Genomic DNA, 21,397 nt, shown 5'->3' with positions numbered 1-21,397 from the left:
ATCATATTATTGTTTATTGCAATTAAGAAAGAAGCCGAGTCAAGATGATTCGACTCGGATGTTTAAGAGATCCGCCGTTAATCATTTTAAAAAGGAAAAGAAACCCCTCTCTCTCTCACACACACAATAATGTCTATATATATAAAGAGAGAAAAAGCTCAGAAATTATGTGAGAGAGAGAAGAGAGAGAAAGAGAAAGAGAGGTATGATGAGCAGCAGGAGTTGCATTAGAATTGCGCTTTCGAAATCCTCATAGAGTGATATTGTTGAATCTGAAAACGTTTTCGGAGTATTTTTTTTATTGATTTAGATTTCTGGTGAAAATATCAGTAAAACTGTTATGGTTATGGAAAGTAACGAGAGCTGTAGTAGTAGAAGTGCGGAATCATCGCCGCCGCGCACGGTGGCAAACAGTAGTAACGGTAACCGGCAGCAGATGAAAAAGCTAGAGGTTTACAATGAGGTTCTTCACCGACTCAAAGAGTCTTGCAACGACGAAGCTAATGAACCTGGGTTTGATGATGAACTTTTGGCTCACTTTAATCGTTTACCCACCAGGTATGTATATTAAACCTTTACTCTTCTGGTACACAATTAGATCATATAGTACAAATCAGGTACTTCTTCGATGTTTGACTGTGTGTTTGTGTGTGTAACTCGGCATGTAAAATGTAGATTTGATGTTTTTCAATCTCCGATTACCTGATTAACTTCGAGATTTCGTCATTTCCGATGGTGATTACGCCGGATTACCTTCGTCAAGCGTTTTGATTTACTGGTTTTGGAGAAACCAATGGATTCACGTCTACATTAATTTTTCCATCCAATTCCATAAATAATTTAACTATTGACTTTATATGTATGTAATGATTTTCTGTTATCTCGATACAGTCGTCCTTTTAGCTTGAAGAATGAAGAGTAGTCAAAAACTAGATTAAACCAATATAATAAATATATCAAAACGGATAGAGTTGCAACAGCAAAATATGTGGGCCAAATTTGAGTTTGAACTTATCAGCTTATAAAACAATTTTTTAATTTTGGCGTTTCTAATGGATTGTATTTTCTTCATTTTTGTATACATCAACCGATCATCAAAAGCAATTTTTGTTCGTAATTTTTTCGCTTCAAATTGTCAATGATTGTGGTGTCCTCTCTTCCACCCCAGAGAACACAAGGATTATTTAATTGACACGCACTTAATCAAGATTTCATTTCACACAAACTACACAAGTTGATCTTTAATTTAGCTCTTGCGTAATTTTGAATACCAATTTTACCTTTCTCTTTCTTCGTTCAAAGTTAGAATTGAAATGTCTAATCAATTTCTATACCTAAATTCTCTCTACAATCTTTCTCAAACACACACACACTCGAACTGGATAATGCAATGATAGTGGATGAATTTTATATGCTGCATTGTATTGAAATTGAAGGTATGCGCTTGATGTAAACGTGGAAAGAGCTGAAGATGTACTCATGCACAAACGCCTACTTCAACTAGCACATGATCCTGCTAATAGACCTGCTTTTGAGGTCCGACTAGTTCAGGTTAAACCTCATCTTTTCCATTGTTCATTGATGGGAACATCTAAAACTATCATCATCATCATCATCATGGGTTGACTTAATTTGTAGTCATGCTGACCTTTTCTTGTAGGAACTTCAAATGAATTTATTAACAGAAGAAAACATAAGCTATTATTTGGTTTGAAAGTTTAAATGTTGTTGTTCATTTACAGGTTTCTCCAACCACTGATGGAAGCTCTGATGAATTAGTTTATTCCACCTCTCCTAAACACCAACCACCCCAAAGGTAAAAATGTAGTTTCTTTAATGGCAAACTGTAATGGACTTCTTTCAGCCCATTAGATTGGCCCATTAAGTCATTACTAATTAGTTATCTTTTTAATTTTTTTGTGCACCCTTTTGTGTTGGTAAATGATAATTAATTTTATTACAGCATTCATCCACCACCTGCCTTTGGGTCATCACCTAATCTTGAAGCCCTTGCACTTGAAGCAAGTGAGTCTCAGATTCGAAATGGGGATAGTGCTGTAAATAGCTATCAAATTCTTCCCAGGTATTAAAACATTAACTTTTTTTTTTTTTTTTTTGCTTTGACTTCAGATATTAAAATTAAACCATGGTAATAGTCTAATAGTTTACAAGAATCATCTACTTTTAATTTATTTGTATATATATATATATTATAACATCCTACTTTCATTTCTTCTCTCCTGACATTATTTTATGTTAATTCTTATACAGGCCTATGCATGAAATTACCTTTTCAATGGAGGACAAACCAAAGCTTCTGAGTCAGGTAGGTTCTTATTTATTCTCTTAGCATTAAGATATATATAGATATTGAAATAAATAAATAAATTTTAAGGGTCGTATTTTTTAATTATAAACTTTTAAAATCTACAGTTGACAGCTTTACTTGCGGAAGTAGGATTAAACATCCAGGAAGCGCATGCTTTTTCCACAGTAGATCGTTACTCATTAGATGTCTTTGTTGTTGATGGTTGGCCTTATGAGGTATTTTCACTTCCACCCCTTCACTTTTTGTCTACAGTCAAAACTTTCTCATTGACTTTCTCCATTAAGTCATTCTTTCGGTATTAAGTAAAAAAGAAACAACCATTAACTGTGTATATGTTGCACATATTTCTAGGAAACTGAGCAACTTCGAACTGCATTAGAAAGAGAACTTTTTAAGCTTGAGGTATTAATATAAACTATGTAGTTTGTAATGACAAATCTTTTTCTAAAAACTTCATGATAAAAAAAAATTATCTTTTTGATACAAATTCAATTGTATTTAATGTAGAAACGTTGTTGGCCAAACCAACATTCATTGTCTGCTTCAAGTGAGCTGGATCAAACAGTAATCCCAAGTCAACTTAATTTGACAATACCTAATGATGGAACTGATGTTTGGGAAATTGATTCTCGGTTTTTAATACTTGATCACAAAGTTGCATCTGGATCATATGGAGATTTGTAAGTAAATGAAGGAAATAGCAACACACTTTCATTATTTATCTATTATAATAAAGTAAATTACACGAATGGTCCCTATGGTTTGAGGTAGTTTCCACGTTTGGTCCCTAATTTATTTTTTTAACTCGGAAGGTCCCTACATTATTTTTTTGAAACCATAGGGGCCATTCATGTAATTTACTCATTATAATATCATCATACTTTCATTTTATTTCTATTACAACATTATTACTCTATTAACGTATACAATGTTGTAATAGGAAGAAACGAAAGTAACATGGTATAATAACAAACTAATGGAAGCAATCATGCTACTATTTTTTGTGCATTTAACTCTTACTAAAAGTATTTTTGGTGGATTTTTCATTTGTGTGACATATGGATTTGAAGTTAATTTTTTTATTTAGGTATAAAGGTACATATCGTAGTCAAGAGGTGGCAATCAAGATACTTAAAACTGAACGTGTAAACTCAGATTTGCAGAAAGAATTTGCCCAAGAAGTTTACATCTTGAGGTAAGTCAACGACTCCATTTCTTTCCCCATTTTTTAAAAGACCAAAATACCCCTACTGTAACTGATTAATCCCTTTTACAGGAAAGTCCGACATAAGAATGTTGTTCAGTTCATAGGAGCATGTACTAAGCCTCCAAGCTTGTGCATTGTAACGGGTAATAATACCATATTCTCTCTCTATCAAAAATATATCCTACAACTATCTTCATTGTTATTTCTTGCATTTAACCCTTTGAGAAAAAAAAAAAAAAAAAAATCATATGGTTCATGTTTCGTAGGTTAATAGATTTTAACCGGTGTCATTTTTCTTTTGTGGAAGCAGAATTCATGAGTGGGGGAAGTGTGTATGATTATTTACATAAACAGAAGGGTACTTTTAAGCTTCCAACATTAATCAAGATTTCAATTGATATATCAAAGGGTATGAATTACCTACACCAGAATAACATCATACACAGAGACCTCAAGGCTGCAAATCTTCTCATGGATGAACACGAAGTAAGATTCTCTTGTATTTATATAAAGTACGCAACAAACTTTTAAAAAAAGTTTAAACACTTACTTAATTGGAATTTGGTTTCAGGTTGTTAAGGTAGCTGATTTTGGGGTTGCAAGAGTAAAAGCTCAGACAGGTGTCATGACAGCAGAAACCGGGACATACAGATGGATGGCTCCTGAGGTACCTTTTCAAAGTCAAACCTCCCTTATCACCTTTTTTATTTTTTCATTAGGGCCAGATAAATGGGGACATGAATTAATTTGGTAATGATATTTATTTTTATTTTGAAGGTTATTGAGCACAAGCCTTATGATCACAAGGCAGATGTTTTCAGTTTTGGGGTTGTATTATGGGAGTTACTAACCGGAAAGGTATATACTTTTTCTAACCTTTAATATTTACGTTGAATGTTTTTTTTTTTAATTTTTTTTTTTGTTGTTCAGCTTCCGTACGAGTACTTAACCCCACTACAAGCAGCTGTTGGTGTTGTTCAAAAGGTAATTAATATCTGTTGTGGAATCAAATAAATTATTATTTTTGTCTGGAATGATAATTTTAGGGTTAAAATTAAAAAATTGAGTTTTGGGAATTTTCAGGGATTACGACCGACTATTCCAAAAAACACACTGCCGAAACTTGCTGAGCTGCTTGAGAGATGCTGGCAGCAAGACCCAACGCTGAGACCTGATTTCACAGAAATCATCGATATTTTAAACCAGATAGCTAAGGAGGTATATGTATATATACTACACTCTCTAATCAAATAAATTATTATATTGTTTTTATTTTTATTATTATTACAATCACATTGACCATACATTAGTTCTTCTTTATATACGTTTTAGTCATAAAACATTTTTTATATTATGTTTGATTCAATTTTTACAAGGTCTAATAATTGGGTATTTTTGAAACCTTAAAAGGAAAACAAAATTAAAAGATATTATTTTGGTGTATTTAGGTCGGGGAAGAAGTAGATGATCGGCGCAAGGATAAAGGGTTCCTATCGGCTCTTAGACGTGGAAATCAATGAAAACCATATTTATAACATTCTTTCACACGATGTTTCTAACTGGAGTCACCTTACGATAGTGTCTTGTACATTGTGCATTAAAAGTTGTACCTTATTCCAAAGTCATTTAAAAAAGGCTTTCTCTTGGAAAAGAAAATGTTTATTGATTTTATAGAAGAATACTTGAAGGATGAGATGTGTAAAATTACGTTGAGTGGATTTTATCGGCTTGTTTATATGAGCTCGACTTATTTAAATTGATGGGTTACCAAAGCTTTATAGTTTTTTTTCTTAAGTGAGAAATGATGTAAAAAATATATATATTTAGAAAAAATCTGAGACTTAACGAGACATGTTGAACAGTGCACATAGCATATGAATGGTGCGGTTTAAATGTATTTAGAGCATCTTTTAATTTATTGTTTTTCAAACACATAATATTTATACGCATAATAATACCTAATAACATTAAAAAATCAATATATTATGTATACAAAATTATAATAAGTAGTCATAAATTTAGAGTTTATATTTCATTTTTATGATGTTGCACAATATTTAATTTTGCTATTTGAAGATTAAAATCATATGACTATTACTAATTTAAAATTTAATAGTTACTGCCAAAGATTAAAATGAAACAAATTAGTTGGTTAATGATAATAAAGCTTTTAATGTTAAAGTGATAACAAGAAAAAGTGAAGTGTTGTATGATTAACCTATGTTTATGTTATCCTATATTATTAAAACTTATAACCATCGCTATTTGTAAAACAACAAAAGACTTTAAACTCCAAGATATGGAAGGGTTTGTGCAAACTATGAAAAATACTTCTTGAAAGTCTTCTTCTTCCCCACTGGTCCATTCTTCTCATTTCTTGCAACTATGATAAAAATGCAACATAAAGGAAAAAAATGATGATATGATATTGTGAAAGGAATGTTGTGATTCAGACATCATGGACTTTAAGAAATCCATGTAGAAGATTATGAGGTATTCCATAATGGGGTCTGATTGCAACATCATTATCAAAGATTGTGATTACCAGTAAACTTAAGTCCATGAACACTCTTGAGGCTTAAGTGAAGAAAATCAAGGTTCAAGCTAGGATTTGATGATTATGTTGATATGTAGTTGGGTTATATTTTTATTTATCGTTTTCCCTATAAATGACCTATAATGTCTAGTAACACGTCACTATGGTACTGGGTTGTTAAAGAAGATGCTTCAAATTAGGAATTGTAATATCTTTCGGTTGTTAAAATGACTATGTTTTGGTGGTTTCAAGAATAATTTATGGCATGAATACCAGTTGATTGATGTTATGAAATGGTTCATATGCAATTTATCATGTATGTCATCGTGAAGTAGTAATTTACCATTGCTTGAAGTTTCTATAAATGGTAAAATTGCCAATTGATATGGTTATAAAAAATGACACAAAGCCCAAGTAATATTGTTATAAAATTAGTTTATCTAAGTGGCATAGTTTACCATTAACATAAACAAAATATACCATAACCAAAACATATTGACATTAATTTTGTCATAACATGTGTTACAAGTTTATCATAACCAAATTGATATTGATATGGTTATAACTTGATTTGGTATACCATGAACAAGTATAAGCATAGCACAAACAAGTCTAAACATGTACATCTACTTATAAATCAACAAACTTCCAATTGCATTTACCATAACATGATGTACTGTTTACCAACTAGTAGTATTATAAACTACTAAGCATACTACGATTTCTTTGTATCAAGCCAAGGAGACCAAAATACATGGAAATATTGTAACATTGAACCCTCGTCCTTTTTTCCATTCCCTTGTTAACTTTTATACCCTTTTTTACTTGCTTTGCCTTTGAACCACCATTACTATTATCCATGGTACCTCCTTGGCCTCTATGTTGGGGATTGTTGATTAAAACAGTTTACTAATCAAAACACAATGGAAGAAAAAACAATATTTGAAAATTTTAATCCCCAAATAGCCATGGATTCAATTAAAAAGCATAAGATGTTTAGATACTACTTCAATGACGATGTAGTTCTTTGATGTTGGAGACTAGTTACCAAATTAGATAACTTCTACACTAGATCCACACAAAACACGAACGAGCAGCTGCTAGACTAGCAACAAGATCAACACCATGAGAGATGCACCCCCTAAAAAGCATGAGAGAGAGAGAGAGAGAGAGAGAGAGAGAGAGAGAGAGACGCACCCCCTAAAAAGCATGAGATGTTTTTCTTGTTTTCTAAAAGAAAATAAGAAAAACACTAAAAACTTTTTTTTATACAAGCTTTCCCAAAACCATTTTACCAACTAAAAATAAAATCAATGAGCTTATTTTGATTAATCTCAAATGAAGAGTCTTTAATCAAATAAATTTTATTTAATTTAATAACAAATAAACCATTTATTTATTTATTCTATGTTTGATCATTAAATAATAAATAACTATTATTCGATTGTTTCTACGTTGATAAATAATAATGTTATCCAATATAAATATTGTTGCTTATTATTCTTTTTATTTTTTGATTCTATAGATTCACATACAAACAACAATACAATTATTTCTAAGGTAAGTCATTATCTAGTAATATTGTTTGATGATTTAACTTTGATTAATGTGTATTCACACAGATATTAGAAGAACAAGAAGAACAGTAAGAATTCAAACAAACAATTATTTGAATAAAATGATCATACGAAAGAGCGTAGTAAAATTATAATTGGTTAATAAGAAACCAAAAATACACATCATAGTTAAGACAATTCTAGGTTGTTTTCGGCTGATCTAGATGGCTACTTTTGCAACAAAGAATAGAATAATCCAACAAAAGAAAATCATCATTGTAGAATACATCCAACATACTATAAATAGAATTCACTCTACTATATCGAGTAATCATGTGTCTTCCATATTTATCCAAACAAAACTACTCCATTACTGATTTTAGCATGATTTTAGCAAAATGTTAACTGATACTAAGATGTTGTATGTTTTTTTTTTAGGTAAAATATCTGCAGTTTACAGACCACATCTGTAGACCTCTGCAGTAGAAAGGGTGGATCAAATATTTGCAGTCTGAAAAAAGAAGATCTGTTGGGGTTGCAAAGTTATTCATTCATGACTTTATAAATGTTTGACTTTTGTAAAACCCACTTGCATGTGGTGCTTTAGCCTTTAGACCCATTTGTTAGTTAGAGTGAGAGAGAGACATGTAAACACCTCTATAAATAGTGGGTTCATACCACTTGTAGAGGTGTGCTTGAGAGATGTAGAAGTGAGTGTGTAAGTGTGTGTTAATTATGTAGTCTAGATCTAGATCCTTTTTGTAACACCATATACATTCAATATATCTCTTAAACACCCAAATCACCATGTTCAATTGTGCAAGCTTTAATTCCACATGCTAAACCATGTTCTATGTCACTACAATTGGTATCAAAACTTGGTTTTCACGATCAACATGACTTTTGAAGAACGATTATCGGTTTGGCAATTTTTGTCGCAATTTGAACAATTTTGGTGAGTCTCTCTCTATGATCTCTTTTAATTTCATTGAATTCGTGCGCTGCGTTTTTTATTTGTGATCATTTGACTCATTGGATCAAATTTTCTTTGAAAAACCCATTTGTTGAGATCCAATAAATTTTTCGTTGATCATATCCAGATCCAATTTCATACTATTTTGTTCAATTCGATTCCAAATTTACAAATATACATTTGAAACAAAATCTAGCCCAATTATTTTTTAGCCCAAATTCGATTTACTTTGATTAATCAAAAGATCGATCAATTACTGTTCATTCAATCCAAAGTTGAGCCCAAATATTAGATCATTTGTTGTTTACTTTCAGTCCAACATAAGTTTGTTTACAGTTCATGGAATTGTTTCTTTATCAAACTTATTTGTTCGGGATACTATCGATCTTTACTCTATAAAATCGAAATTGATCTTTGGTGTTATTTGGTCTCGCAATTAGGATTCAGAAATCATTAACAGATTCGATTTTGATAATCCTTCTGAATGTATTCACTTTGATTATTTCTAAACATACGCTTTAAGTGTTTGTACATACCGTTGTTCTTGACGGGTGTTCATACGAATTCGTTTTCCTCTTATCATTCTTAACAGTCGATTCTTTTTGATTGTTAAAATCTGTCTTGTGAATCGATTTTATCTGATTTGTATAAATTCAAAATCGATTATGAGTGAAGGAAGTTCAATGGTTCTAAGTTGATGGTTAGGGATGAACAATAATCGATTTGGAAAGAGGACTGATTGAAATCAACAACTTTGATGTTACTAAGATTTGATATCGAGTATGTTACTGGGAATTGATTTTGATTTGAAATCGATATCAAGGATCAATGAAGACTGATTGAAAATTCGGAAGGTGTTGGACTCGATAACTGGGTTTAATTGATTTTGTTTATTGTTTGGTATTTTGATTTTGATAATGCGAATGGTCTCAAGATTTTGGAGTTGATCGATGTCATTATGGTCGATGTTCTTGTTCTTGATGACAGAAGCCATGATGTCGATAGGTTCAGATGATTCATTCGCATTTTGTTATGAAATGGTGATATGGAGTTCGCATCCGGGTAGTTCGCATCAAAATTGGATTCGCATATGAATGTATCAGTTGGGTTCGCATATGAAAACAGATGAGTCAAGATCGTTTGCAACTGGATTCGCATTTGGTGAATAAATTTAAAGATCAAGATTAATTTCGCATAGTTGAAGAATTGGACAGCAGTATTATTAAGTTCGCATTTGATTGTGTCAAACAAGAAGTTCACATTTTTGTCTCAATCAATTTCGCATATGAGAATGCGAAGCCTTGTAAGGAAAATGCGAAACAAGTAACCTGGAGTCGATGATAATTCGCATCTGGTATTTGATTAATTGGGAGGAACATGCGAAGGGATGCGAAGAGTGTGGAAATGAAAATGCGAAACATTTCCTGATAATCATTCAATGAAGAAGAAAACACACATGTTACGCAATTAGTCCCTGAAATTTCAAAAACATAGCAAAATTAACCCAACTTCGCAAAATGGCAATAAAAGCTGAAAAAAAATGCAGAATTTTCAGTTTTGGTCCTTGCAGTTTGTGCGAATTTACACATTCTACCCAGTTTCGCAAATAGGAGTGTGTTTCGCATATTTGGCTGTTTTTGGCGCAACGGGTCACTGCAGAATTTTGAAATTGACAATTTCTACCCATTTTTGAGAAATTTTGTCAAAGGCGATCCGTGAACGGCAATAAAAATTGATTATTTTTTGGGTTTTCCGGATTGAAGCACAAAGTTTATGCCACATGTTAAGGGGGAGTTTTGACACGAAAAATTCCGAATAGAGCACGTTCTTTTTCCTTTGGTGTTTTATAATCAAATTTCGATTATAAAAAGGGGAGAAGTTTTATATGGAAATTTGAACTTGAATTTTTCATATTATGCGGATTTGAAGACCGAAGTGATCTTGGAGTTTTGAAGCTACGAGATGATGCAATTGGATGTTCGGAAGTGATGTGTTCGAAATGGGTTTGGAATTATTGAAGATTTTTGGGGTGTGTTTTTATGCGCAACTTTTGGAAATTCGAACTTGAATTTTTCATATTACGCGGATTTGAAGACCGAAGTGATCTTGGAGTTTTGAAGCTACGAGATGATGCAATTGGATGTTCGGAAGTGATGTGTTCGAAATGGGTTTGGAATTATTGAAGATTTTTGGGGTGTGTTTTTATGCGCAACTTTGGGTGATTATTTGGAGTTTGGAATACTCTTGATCATTCGTTGATGCTCGGATTGTATGGTCTCACATCCTAGAGCCCAAATTGAAGAATCATGGAAGAATTGAAGATTGAAGTTCATTTCGACATGTGTCACCTTTGAGGCTCGAACCGCGTAGTGCTTGATTTTGGAAGATTTGAAGTGGGTCATTCATTCCTAACTTTGAGGGGGAGAATGTTGGGGTTGCAAAGTTATTCATTCATGACTTTGTAAATGTTTGACTTTTGTAAAACCCACTTGCATGTGATGCTTTAGCCTTTAGACCCATTTGTTAGTTAGAGTGAGAGAGAGAGACATGTAAACACCTCTATAAATAGTAGGTTCATACCACTTGTAGAGGTGTGCTTGAGATATGTAGAAGTGAGTGGATAAGTGATTGTTAATTATGTAGTCTAGATCTAGATCCTTTTTGTAACACCATATACATTCAATATATCTCTTAAACACCCAAATCACCATGTTCAATTGTGCAAGCTTTAATTCCGCATGCCAAACCATGTTCTATGTCACTACAAGATTGTTTGTTTTTTAACATCTGCGGACTACTAAAATAAATTGAAATATAAATAAACTAATTTTTTTTAAACTTCAAAGTGATTTTTTAATATTTTTATGATTTTGTTATAAATAATTAACGAATCTAGATCAACTTTTATGTATTATTATATAAAAAATAAAAATTAAATTGTTAGAATTAACGTATATATTTGATAAAAACCAACATCTTTGGTTGCAAAGTTATAACTAAACATTATAATTAGTGATCAAAGAATTTGATATATAAATGAACGGAAATAAACTTCGATTTTTTCAATTAAATCTATTAAAAACGTACCATAAATATTTTCTAGAGAAATTGACGATACTGTATTAAACAATATTTTACAAAATTTGGCAAAAAAATATAAGATTATATTATGATTTTTTTTTTCATATTCATATAAACAACTTCAACGATAATTATTATAATAAATCTTTATTTACAAATTTGTGAAAATTATCATGTTTGTATCGTCGAATGTTTTTTTTTAAGTTTTGTAATTTTTTTTTTCAAATTGTTTATCATTAATAAAGTTGGAAAAATATAAATTAAAAAAAAACTTAAAAAAATAAAGATATATATGTTTTTTTTAAGCTAGAAGATGTTAGAAGATATTGGTCCACATCTGCGCCAAAAATAAGGTGCACAGACATTTTTAAGTCAGCAGTCTTCAAAAAGACAAACAGTCTGTGAAGGCTAATGTCTGCGCAACACAGAAGAAGAGACTACGCAGATCTGTAGACAAAAAACAAACATTACCTAAGTTGAACGTCGATTGTAAATGAAAGAAGATGAATAGTTGCCAGAGGGTGGTGTTAACACAAATTAAGAAGGAAAAAAACATATTTGTAACAAAACACCAAACTTTAGGACCATTTAGTGATATTAAAAGTTCTCTGGTCTAACGATATTAAAGTGTATAGGTAAGGTGTTCACTCCTAAATGGTTGATGGTTTAAGTTTTGTTATGGATAAAAGGTGTGGAATTAAAAATATGATTATATGGTGTGTTTATCTCATTAAAAGAAAAGGCTCATTTAAATAAAAGGGGTACCGGAATTTAGAAAGTTGTATTTATTTTAATACATTCTCAACACTTTGATCGGTTTAACTCGTTTGATTTATTTAAACTTATTTAAAAATATAATCAAAATCAATATAAATATTAAATCATTTATAGAAAAACGAATCAAACCCATATTTAATTTAACCCGATCCGGTCTCATTTGAGACGTATTTATGAAACACCCGCTTTATTTGGAAAGCAGGTTGAGCAGTCATGCTGCTCGTTTTCCCACCTCTAAAATAAGTACTTCCAAAATTGAAACCAAATATTTAATCTTCTTCATTAGCAAACCGTTTCAGGCCATTTTCAGAATGGTTGAATCCAGAGCAATTGTATGATTGTAGAATGAATGTTGCTCTGGATATCTCCATTCTAATCAACCTTTCTGTAATTCTATGATCAATTTCTGTAAAAACAATCGTTTCATTGTACAATTTCTCTTCAAAATTTTCTTTTTCGTTAAATTTTAGGGTAGATACATACAATGGATAATCCCGGAGCATCGAAGAAACCACCGGAATCTAATGCCTCTGATCAACACGAACACCCCTCCAGTGACGCCGGAACCCACAACGAAGTCATCGTCAAAATTGATAGTAGCGATAGGAATAATTCTGCCCATTTGATGCATCTGAATTCCGATAGTCCTGTTAGGGGCGTGGTTAATAGCGATTACATTGATACGAATCGTGGAGCTTTAGATTCAAAACAATCGTTCGACACCGATGATTCAGGTGAAAAACATTACAAACAATCATCAGATGAGGAGGAAGACGAGTTTCGATTACTGACTCAACGCAATCGACGAGTACCAAGCAATTTGAGTTACCTTCAAGATCATGAAAGCGAGGTTTTGAAATGTACGTCGTTTCAGAGGAGAGCAAGTCTGGTAAGAACTAAAACTCAACAATCGAGATTAATGGATCCACCGGAGATTCCATATTCCGCCACTTTTCCTAAATCTGGCCGCTACACCCCCGGCGGAACACGTGGCTCCGCGAGAATGGACAACGACGATGAGGATGATTCTCTGTTCGATGACGATAACCCTGAAGATTTGAAAAACAAAACCCTAGATGCATTGACAATCATTCAATGGATTAGTCTCGTGTTGATCATTTCAATATTAGTCTGCACCTTCAGATTCCGTAGATGGAAACAAAAATCATTCCGGGGACTTTTCGTGTGGCAATGGGAGATTCTGATCCTGGCTTTGATCTGCGGCCGATTAGTCTCCGGTTGGTGTGTACGCCTTGCAGTGTTCTTCATCGAACGAAACTTCATTCTCAGAAAACGAGTTCTGTATTTCGTGTATGGAATACGAACACCAGTCCAAAACTGTATCTGGTTAGGTTTAGTTCTAATCGCTTGGAACTCCATGTTCAACGAAGCAGTTGCAGACCTCCATATCCCCTTCCTCGAGATCATCAACAAATTCATGGTATGTATGCTTGTCGCAACCACATTATGGTTGGTGAAAACCCTAATTGTGAAAGTTCTGGCATCATCATTTCACGTGAACAAATTCTTCGATCGGATTCAAGATGCATTGTTCAATCAATACGTAATTGAAACACTCTCCGGCCCTCCATTGGTTGAAATCCACAACAATCAATTGGGGGAAAAATCTATGTCTAGGGTTTGGAAGCATGATGATCTTGGAGGTGGGGCTTATTCGTTTAAGACTAGGGGTGGTGTTAGTAGTAGGGTTAAAAACTCGCCTGGTAGAGGAGTTAGTTCAAGAAGTTTGGGGGTTTCTAAGAAACATGAAGGGATAACGATTGATCATTTGCATAGGTTGAATCCTGAGAATGTATCAGCATGGAATATGAAGAGATTGATGAAGATTATTAGGCATGGATCTTTGACGACTTTGGATGAACATTTACATGGTGTTCATTATGACGATGAAGCAGGGACGGAAATTAGAAGTGAAATTGAAGCGAAACGGGCTGCGAGGATGATTTTCATGAATGTCGCCAAGCGTAGATCAAAGTAAGATCTTTTTTTTTTTTTTTTTTTTTTTTAAATAACGTGTTTTAGTTTTATTTACATAGAAATATCGTAATAATAGTTATTAGGTGTTAAATATTAAAAACTATTTAAAAACTAAAAGTTAGAAATCAAAGCTAATTGGAATAGATTTTAGATTAAGAGCTTTTTATTTAAAATAAAATCTAAAAACTTATGTTGTCAAACAATTTATTGATTTATTATTTTATTTTTTTTAAACTCTATAGTTTTTGTGTTAAACAAAAAATTTCAAATTCAAAAGTTACTTTAATTAATCTAAAACAAAAAAAAAAATTCTTTTAAATTTTAACAAATTAACTTAAATACCTTTTAAAATAAATAAATCATATATATAATTTTGGTAATTATCTTATACAATTAAATATAAATATATATTAATAATTATGATGCCTTTATTTGAAATAAAACATATCATATAAGATTAAATATAAATACGGTTTAACAATTAATATATTTTTATTTGAAATAAAATATATCATTATTTATTATATGAGTATACACCAAAATTAATATCACAATAATATTGTTTTCTTTTAGTTGTAATAAGTAAAGATGTTCAATCGTATGTTAATATAAAATTGAAAAGTCTTATTTACTTTATTTGTAAAAAAAATCATCATATACTAATATGGTTTTTAGCAATTAAGAAGCTTAACCAAATACATTTGGTATCAAATTTGGATGGTTTTCAACTTTTGATAATTATAGTTTAGAAATATTAATTTATTATCATTATATATCATTTTATATAATTTTACATATTTCAAAAGCTTTCAGTTATTTGTTTTAAACACTCCTATACTAATAAAATTTACAACTTCCAACTATTTTTGTCGAATATTCCATAAATCTAAAAGATATTTGAAATAGTATAAAGAAAGTTTGTGCCTATTATAACAAAACTACTAGGTTGTCTTTTAAAAAAATCACATATATTTAGTTCAACTACTTTTTTAAGTATTTTACAGCTTTCAAAAACATACAACTAATTTTTTCAAGTATTTATATACAAATAAAAGTTACAATTTCTCGTTAACATTTTTTTTTTCAAACAGTCTTTTAAAATGTTGTGTGTGTATAAAATGCTAGTGTAGTCTGGATAATGATATTTAAAAATATTTGAAATCCCCATGGTGTTGTACATTCGGTCTGAATCGATATATTTGAAGTTGATATATTTGTAGAAAACTTCAAGTATTTGAATTTCATAAACAAATGAGATTTAATTTGAATGTAGAATTGTAGATTGAACTCTTTGTGGACATTTGGTTTATATTAAGCCACCTAAGGTAATAAGGTATGCATATCTAATTTACATGGGAAAATGAGATGAAAAGAAAAAATAAATTAGGAGGATTTTGTAAGAAAAATAAGACTTAATGGGAAAGTTTCATTTCTTTATGTATTAAGTTTTTTTAATCTAAAAAATAAACATTCTTATAAAGATAATAGGGTAAGCCATGTCCCCAAAAGAAACAAGATCTATGTCTTTCAAGGATATAACTTAAAAGTTTAAGAGTTTTGAGCTTTATTCTTCTTCTTTTTTTAATGTTTTTAGGTATATTTATTTGGAAGATTTAATGAGGTTTTTGAGAGAAGATGAAGCCATCAAGACCATGTCTCTTTTGGTAGCATCACCCGAAGAAGAAAGAGTTGGCAAGAGAGCCTTAAAGAATTGGGTGGTAAGATCTTCATTCTTCAACTTGTTTTGACACATGAAAACACAAAACAAGGGAAATATATATTTTTTAACAGAATTTTCTAGACATACGAATACAATGAAATTTTTAAAAAGTAAAGGAACTTTTTTTTTTTTTTTTTTGTTCTAGGTTTAGCTGAAATCTAAAATAATGACTAAAATGTTAAAATTCTATGATAATGACCGGAATCCTTTTATTTCATATGGTTTACATTCAAGTTAAAATGAAAAAAAAAAAAAAAGAAATGTAAAAGCAAGAGCTTATTCTCTCTACATAAGAAATTTTACTTTGCTTTTCAAAATTTTAATTGCTCGTGCAATAACTACTTCTTATTGAACCTATTTTTTTCTTTATTTTTCTCTATGTACTTTCACATACAAATCACTTCTATTCAACGTATATCTTATTCTATTATTATTTTGATTTTACAAATTCTTTTTTTTTTTTTATAAACTTATTTCATAAAACATATACATAAATTTATCAAAAGTAACATGAAAATTAAACATAGAACGAATTATTAACAAGATATCATCTATATACCACTACATAGAGCTGCACAACAAATCTGGATATCCAAATTTGTAGATAAATAGTAGTTTCTTTTTATAAAATATCTTTAACAAAATAACTGTGTTGTATTAGAACAAATCGGTAAAAACATTACGACAAGTCTTATTTCCCTAACTTTTATATTAAGTCGTTCTTTTGGTATTAAGTAAAAAAAGTTAAAAATAAACGTGTATACCCCTACCTTGATTAAGTCGAGAAGAAACATCATGATAGAAGGATAAACTAAACTAAACTAATTGTGCGATATCTTTTTTACATTTTGATCTTTATAGGTTAATGTGTTTCGAGAACGAAAAGCTCTTGCTTTGACGCTAAATGACACAAAAACCGCGGTCAACAAACTGCACCGGATGGTCAACGTGTTGGTCGGACTTGCCATTTTGATAATTTGTCTTGTGATACTAAACATCGCGACTACGAAAGTTCTAGTTCTTATAAGCTCTCAACTTGTCGTGGTGGCATTTGTATTTGGGAATACTTGTAAAACCATATTCGAATCCATCATTTTCTTGTTTGTGATGCACCCTTTCGATGTCGGGGATCGTTGCGAGATTGACGGAGTTCAGGTATTAAATATGCAATTTTTGCCCCACTTTATCGGTATCAGTTTCAATCCAATGCTTTACTTTTTAAGCTTAGTTTTTGAAGATTTATCTTTGTTTTCAGATGATTGTGGAGGAGATGAATATTTTGAACACAATTTTTCTAAGATCCGATAATCAAAAGATTTATATTCCAAATAGTGTTTTGTTGACAAGATCTATCGGAAACTTTTATCGTAGTCCTGATATGTCGGATACCATCAACTTCTTAATCCATGTTGGTACACCTGCAGACAAGATCGCTACTATCAAACAACAAATTCTAAGGTACCGAATCCCGTTTCACCTACCATTTAATTCTTTCAATATGTTTGTCCTAACAGTAAGACTGTCAGAATCCCGACATGTCCTTACTTTTGGAACATTGTGTTTTACCTTCTTCGAGTAAGATGTGGGACCAGTTCTACCCTTTTTAACATTTAATTATTCCAGTATGTTTGTCTTAACAGTAAGACTGTCAAGAGTCCCGACATGTCCTTACTTTTGGAACATTGTGTTTTACCCTTTTTAATTCTCTATTTGTATCTATATAAAGATTTGATGTTTTTGGTCTTACTAATTGTCATATCGATGTTATGTAGCTACGTTGAAAGCAATAAGGATCATTGGTACTCGGATCCAATCGTGGTAACGATGGACATGTATGATTTAAACTCACAAAAATTATCGGTTTGGGTACAACACAAAATTAATTATCAAGATATAACGCAACGGTTGACAAGAAGAGGAAAGATTATTGAGGAGATGATTAGAATCTTTAGAGAACTAGACATTGAATACCGAAATTATCCACTCGATATCAACATCCGGAGTATGCCAATGCCCGCTACTCCAACTCGTATTCCTTCAACATGGGGAACTCCAAATTGAGTCAGGAAATGGGAAAAAAAAAATAGAGAAATAACAACGTACTTTCATCAGCTGCAACAAGTTCATCAAGTTTATGAGGTCGTGTTACCCGATGGGAAAAAAATATATTTGTTTTGTGATTAAAGTATTGAGTAAAACAAGTTTTGACAAATATACATGTCCCACCTCTTTTTGTATATTATTCCATTTTCGGAATCAGTCGCCACAAAAGGGATGAAATTTTGTATTGTATATGAGGTTTGATGTAAAGCTTGTTAGGATGAATGAATGCTTGTGCATTCGTGTATTTGGTGTACATTATTATTCAAAAAATGGTTCATCATTCTTTTACCGTTTTTTCTTGAATACTTATTTAGCCAAATATATATATATATATATATATATATATATATATATATATATATATATATATATATATATATATATATATATATTTGCATTTTACTAGATCATCTCATCATAGGAATAATAACTTAACAGGTTTTTATAAAGTTTATGTGTAAAATAGGCGTACAAGAAGTTTATGTGTAAAATAGGCGTACAAGGGGTGTGTTAAATACAAATTAAAAGTTTAAACTTGCTTTTTGTTAATAGATTATGTAATGAATTGCAAATTCATGCTTGGTGACAAGTGTCCTAAATTATTTTACTATCCATTTGAAATGATGAATTAAAAATTCAGGCTTGGCTTTGTTAATAGATTAATTGTTAAATATCTTCATACTTTTCTTCCTAATTATCTTCCTATCCATTTGAAATGATGACAACAAATGTCCTAAAATATAACCATTTCACCTTTGTAGAAAGATAAGTAGGAAGAAAATATAATGTGATATTTAATTTCTCTAATATAAAAGTAAAGATTGAACTAGTCATTATCCATATTTGGTCATTCAAGACTTTTTTGTCCATCAAAGGTCCCTAAACTCTTTCTTATAACCAACAAGGAATAAGCTATAGCACATATAAAAATTTTGAAAAAAAAAATCTGACCCTAGATGTAAAAAAGGTTCCAAAATGACCTAATGTGGACATGTCAAATAATTGGATGACATATTTCAACATAACAAAAAGGAAGAAAAAAAATGATTTAGCTTATATTATGTATGAAAACTTTGACATAACCAATTCATGAACACTTTTCCATGGGCAACAAAACATCCAACATTCTTTCTATCAATCTTCAATGGACTTTTCATTTGCCTCATCATCTCTTTAACCAATTCTTTCACAGGAGATTCACCTCTCACAACACTATGCTTCCCTACACCACACACAACTGTAACCTTATTTGGAATCCCATCATTTTTTGTTCCATATCTAATTCTAAGATCATCAAACCATTGTAATAGAATCAAATAAGCAGACCCTAAATGCATCCCATGTAAATCAAGCTTAAGTTCTAAAGAGGTCAACTCCATTGACTCACCCAAAACCAATGGGTCAACCAACTCTTGGATTACACTTGATTCCTCATCTTTCAAGTTTTTAAGCAATTCTTCTAATGAAATTGGCTTCATCTCTTTTGGGTGTTCTACAATTGACATTATGGTAGGACAATGATTCAAAACCGAGTTATAAGTTCTAATGGAGAACAATATCTTAGATGTTTTCATTCTTTTCAGCCATGAGGCCATTTCCATAAGCTCATTGTGGAGTCCTAATGATGAAAGGACCATATTTGACATAATCAAATCTAACTCAAAACCTTCGTTTTCCATCAAGGCTATGACTCTTTTCATATCTTCAAACAAGCCTAATCTTCCATATGCATAGCTTATTGATCTATACTCAAAGATGGAAGCTTTGAGTCCTTTGTCCTTCATCTCTACCATTAAACTCTCAGCTTGATTGGGTAGATTGATTACAGATAAACACCCGATGATTGATTCGTAGGAGCGTTTTTTAAGGTAAATAGATGAAGAATGTGAAGGAAGTTGTTTGATACGTTCATAGGAATCAAGTATTCCTTGCTTCGATTGGTGCTTCGAGTGAGAATCCATTAGATTACAATAGAAGTTACAGATATCGCGTTCTTTACTCCCTAATTTTGTTTCCACTTCTGAAATTAGGGTTTGTGCCTCGTTAAATCGCTGATGATTGTAGAGTGAAGCAATGACATCGGCTATAAGCTTAGCGTTCCAATTGAACCATGATGCTTTATTAATCTCGTAGTATAACTACAAAATTACATATAACAATTCCGATTATGAATCCACCCTTTCAACTTTTTTGTTCAAATTCAAATTTCAGAAAATTTACATTTTTAGTTTTTCTCAATCAAACTGTGACTGGATTGAGTAAAAAGATAACAAGTCGATTGAGAGAGCTGGCTTACAGGGAATGCGAGAGGAGAGAGACGAGAGAATGAGGTGTTGATCGGAGCAACGAGGTGAGAGATGGCGTCGAGAGCTACGGATTTAGAGGATGAAGCGACGAATTTCCGAATCAGCCGAGCAGTGGTTGCCGGATCGTCGGTTGTAGCGACTGATGTAAGAAACCGGTGACCTTGTTTACTCAATGCTGCAGAGATTGGAAGCCTCGTCGGTTGCTCAGTCCATGAGGTAGTCTTACGACGGTGGTGAAAGCACGGCGGGTGCACCAGTTTAACACCGCCGCCCGTCATGGCCATAACTGAATTTGGTAGGTGAGAATTGTTTGTTATCCTTTGGCTTTCGTGCTATATCATTTAGTTGCAAATATATATGTATTTTTATAAGCTCTACAAACTCATAAATTAAAAAAAAAAATTCTGTGATTTTTATGAGCTCTGTTTTTTGCTATATTTTTAACTTTTAAGCATTTGATCTTCATAGTTCATACAGAGGTTCTCATATTCATCCTAAACACTTTCATCTATTTTTGGTTATGGGATAAGCCAAAGACACAAACTATTTCTTCTTAAACATTAGTAGTTGTATCATTAAGCCATTCAAGACATAAGTTCTTAATCACTACATGATGAACTTCCTTGTTTTGACAATTACTTTATACTCTTAGATTTAGCTGACTAAGTTCATTACGTATTTTGACAGAAGATCATAAACAATTTGTTGGGGATTCTACATATGATTCAATCTCACAGACAAATTAGTGGGGTTTTTTTGGAGATGGAAATTTAAAAAATGTAAGTTAAGATATTTTCCTGATTTATGTTAA

General features: G+C 31.6%; 3 protein-coding genes across 3 annotated transcripts; 2 read left to right on the top strand and 1 right to left on the bottom strand.

The window, feature by feature from the left end:
* Nucleotides 1-202: 202 nt before the first annotated feature.
* Nucleotides 203-5,192, top strand: LOC145042396 (serine/threonine-protein kinase STY46-like). The gene is made up of 16 exons (XM_078990798.1): nt 203-558; nt 1,437-1,551; nt 1,743-1,816; nt 1,964-2,083; nt 2,272-2,326; nt 2,434-2,544; nt 2,681-2,731; nt 2,837-3,009; nt 3,417-3,524; nt 3,606-3,679; nt 3,847-4,022; nt 4,108-4,203; nt 4,314-4,394; nt 4,467-4,520; nt 4,620-4,754; nt 4,985-5,192. Exons 1-16 carry the CDS (start codon nt 341-343, stop codon nt 5,054-5,056), a joined length of 1,713 nt encoding a protein of 570 aa, XP_078846924.1. The 5' UTR covers nt 203-340; the 3' UTR covers nt 5,057-5,192.
* Nucleotides 5,193-12,718: 7,526 nt separating this feature from the next.
* Nucleotides 12,719-18,525, top strand: LOC145042395 (mechanosensitive ion channel protein 6-like). Its single transcript, XM_078990797.1, has 5 exons — nt 12,719-14,454; nt 16,052-16,175; nt 17,039-17,332; nt 17,433-17,635; nt 17,950-18,525. The coding sequence occupies exons 1-5, from the start codon at nt 12,944-12,946 to the stop codon at nt 18,236-18,238; spliced, it is 2,421 nt and encodes an 806-aa protein (XP_078846923.1). The 5' UTR covers nt 12,719-12,943; the 3' UTR covers nt 18,239-18,525.
* A 790-nt stretch (nt 18,526-19,315) lies between these two features.
* On the bottom strand, nt 19,316-20,870 carry LOC145042393 (pentatricopeptide (PPR) repeat-containing protein). The gene is made up of 2 exons (XM_078990796.1): nt 20,577-20,870; nt 19,316-20,418 (listed from the first exon to the last, which is right to left on the bottom strand). Exons 1-2 carry the CDS (start codon nt 20,868-20,870, stop codon nt 19,339-19,341), a joined length of 1,374 nt encoding a protein of 457 aa, XP_078846922.1. The 3' UTR covers nt 19,316-19,338.
* Nucleotides 20,871-21,397: the final 527 nt, after the last annotated feature.

This window comes from Lactuca saligna, chromosome 4 (genome assembly GCF_052625555.1).
Source record: "Lactuca saligna cultivar CGN05327 chromosome 4, ASM5262555v1, whole genome shotgun sequence".
NCBI classification, from domain to species: Eukaryota; Viridiplantae; Streptophyta; class Magnoliopsida; order Asterales; family Asteraceae; genus Lactuca; species Lactuca saligna.
This window is presented reverse-complemented; position numbering and strand designations above follow the sequence as displayed.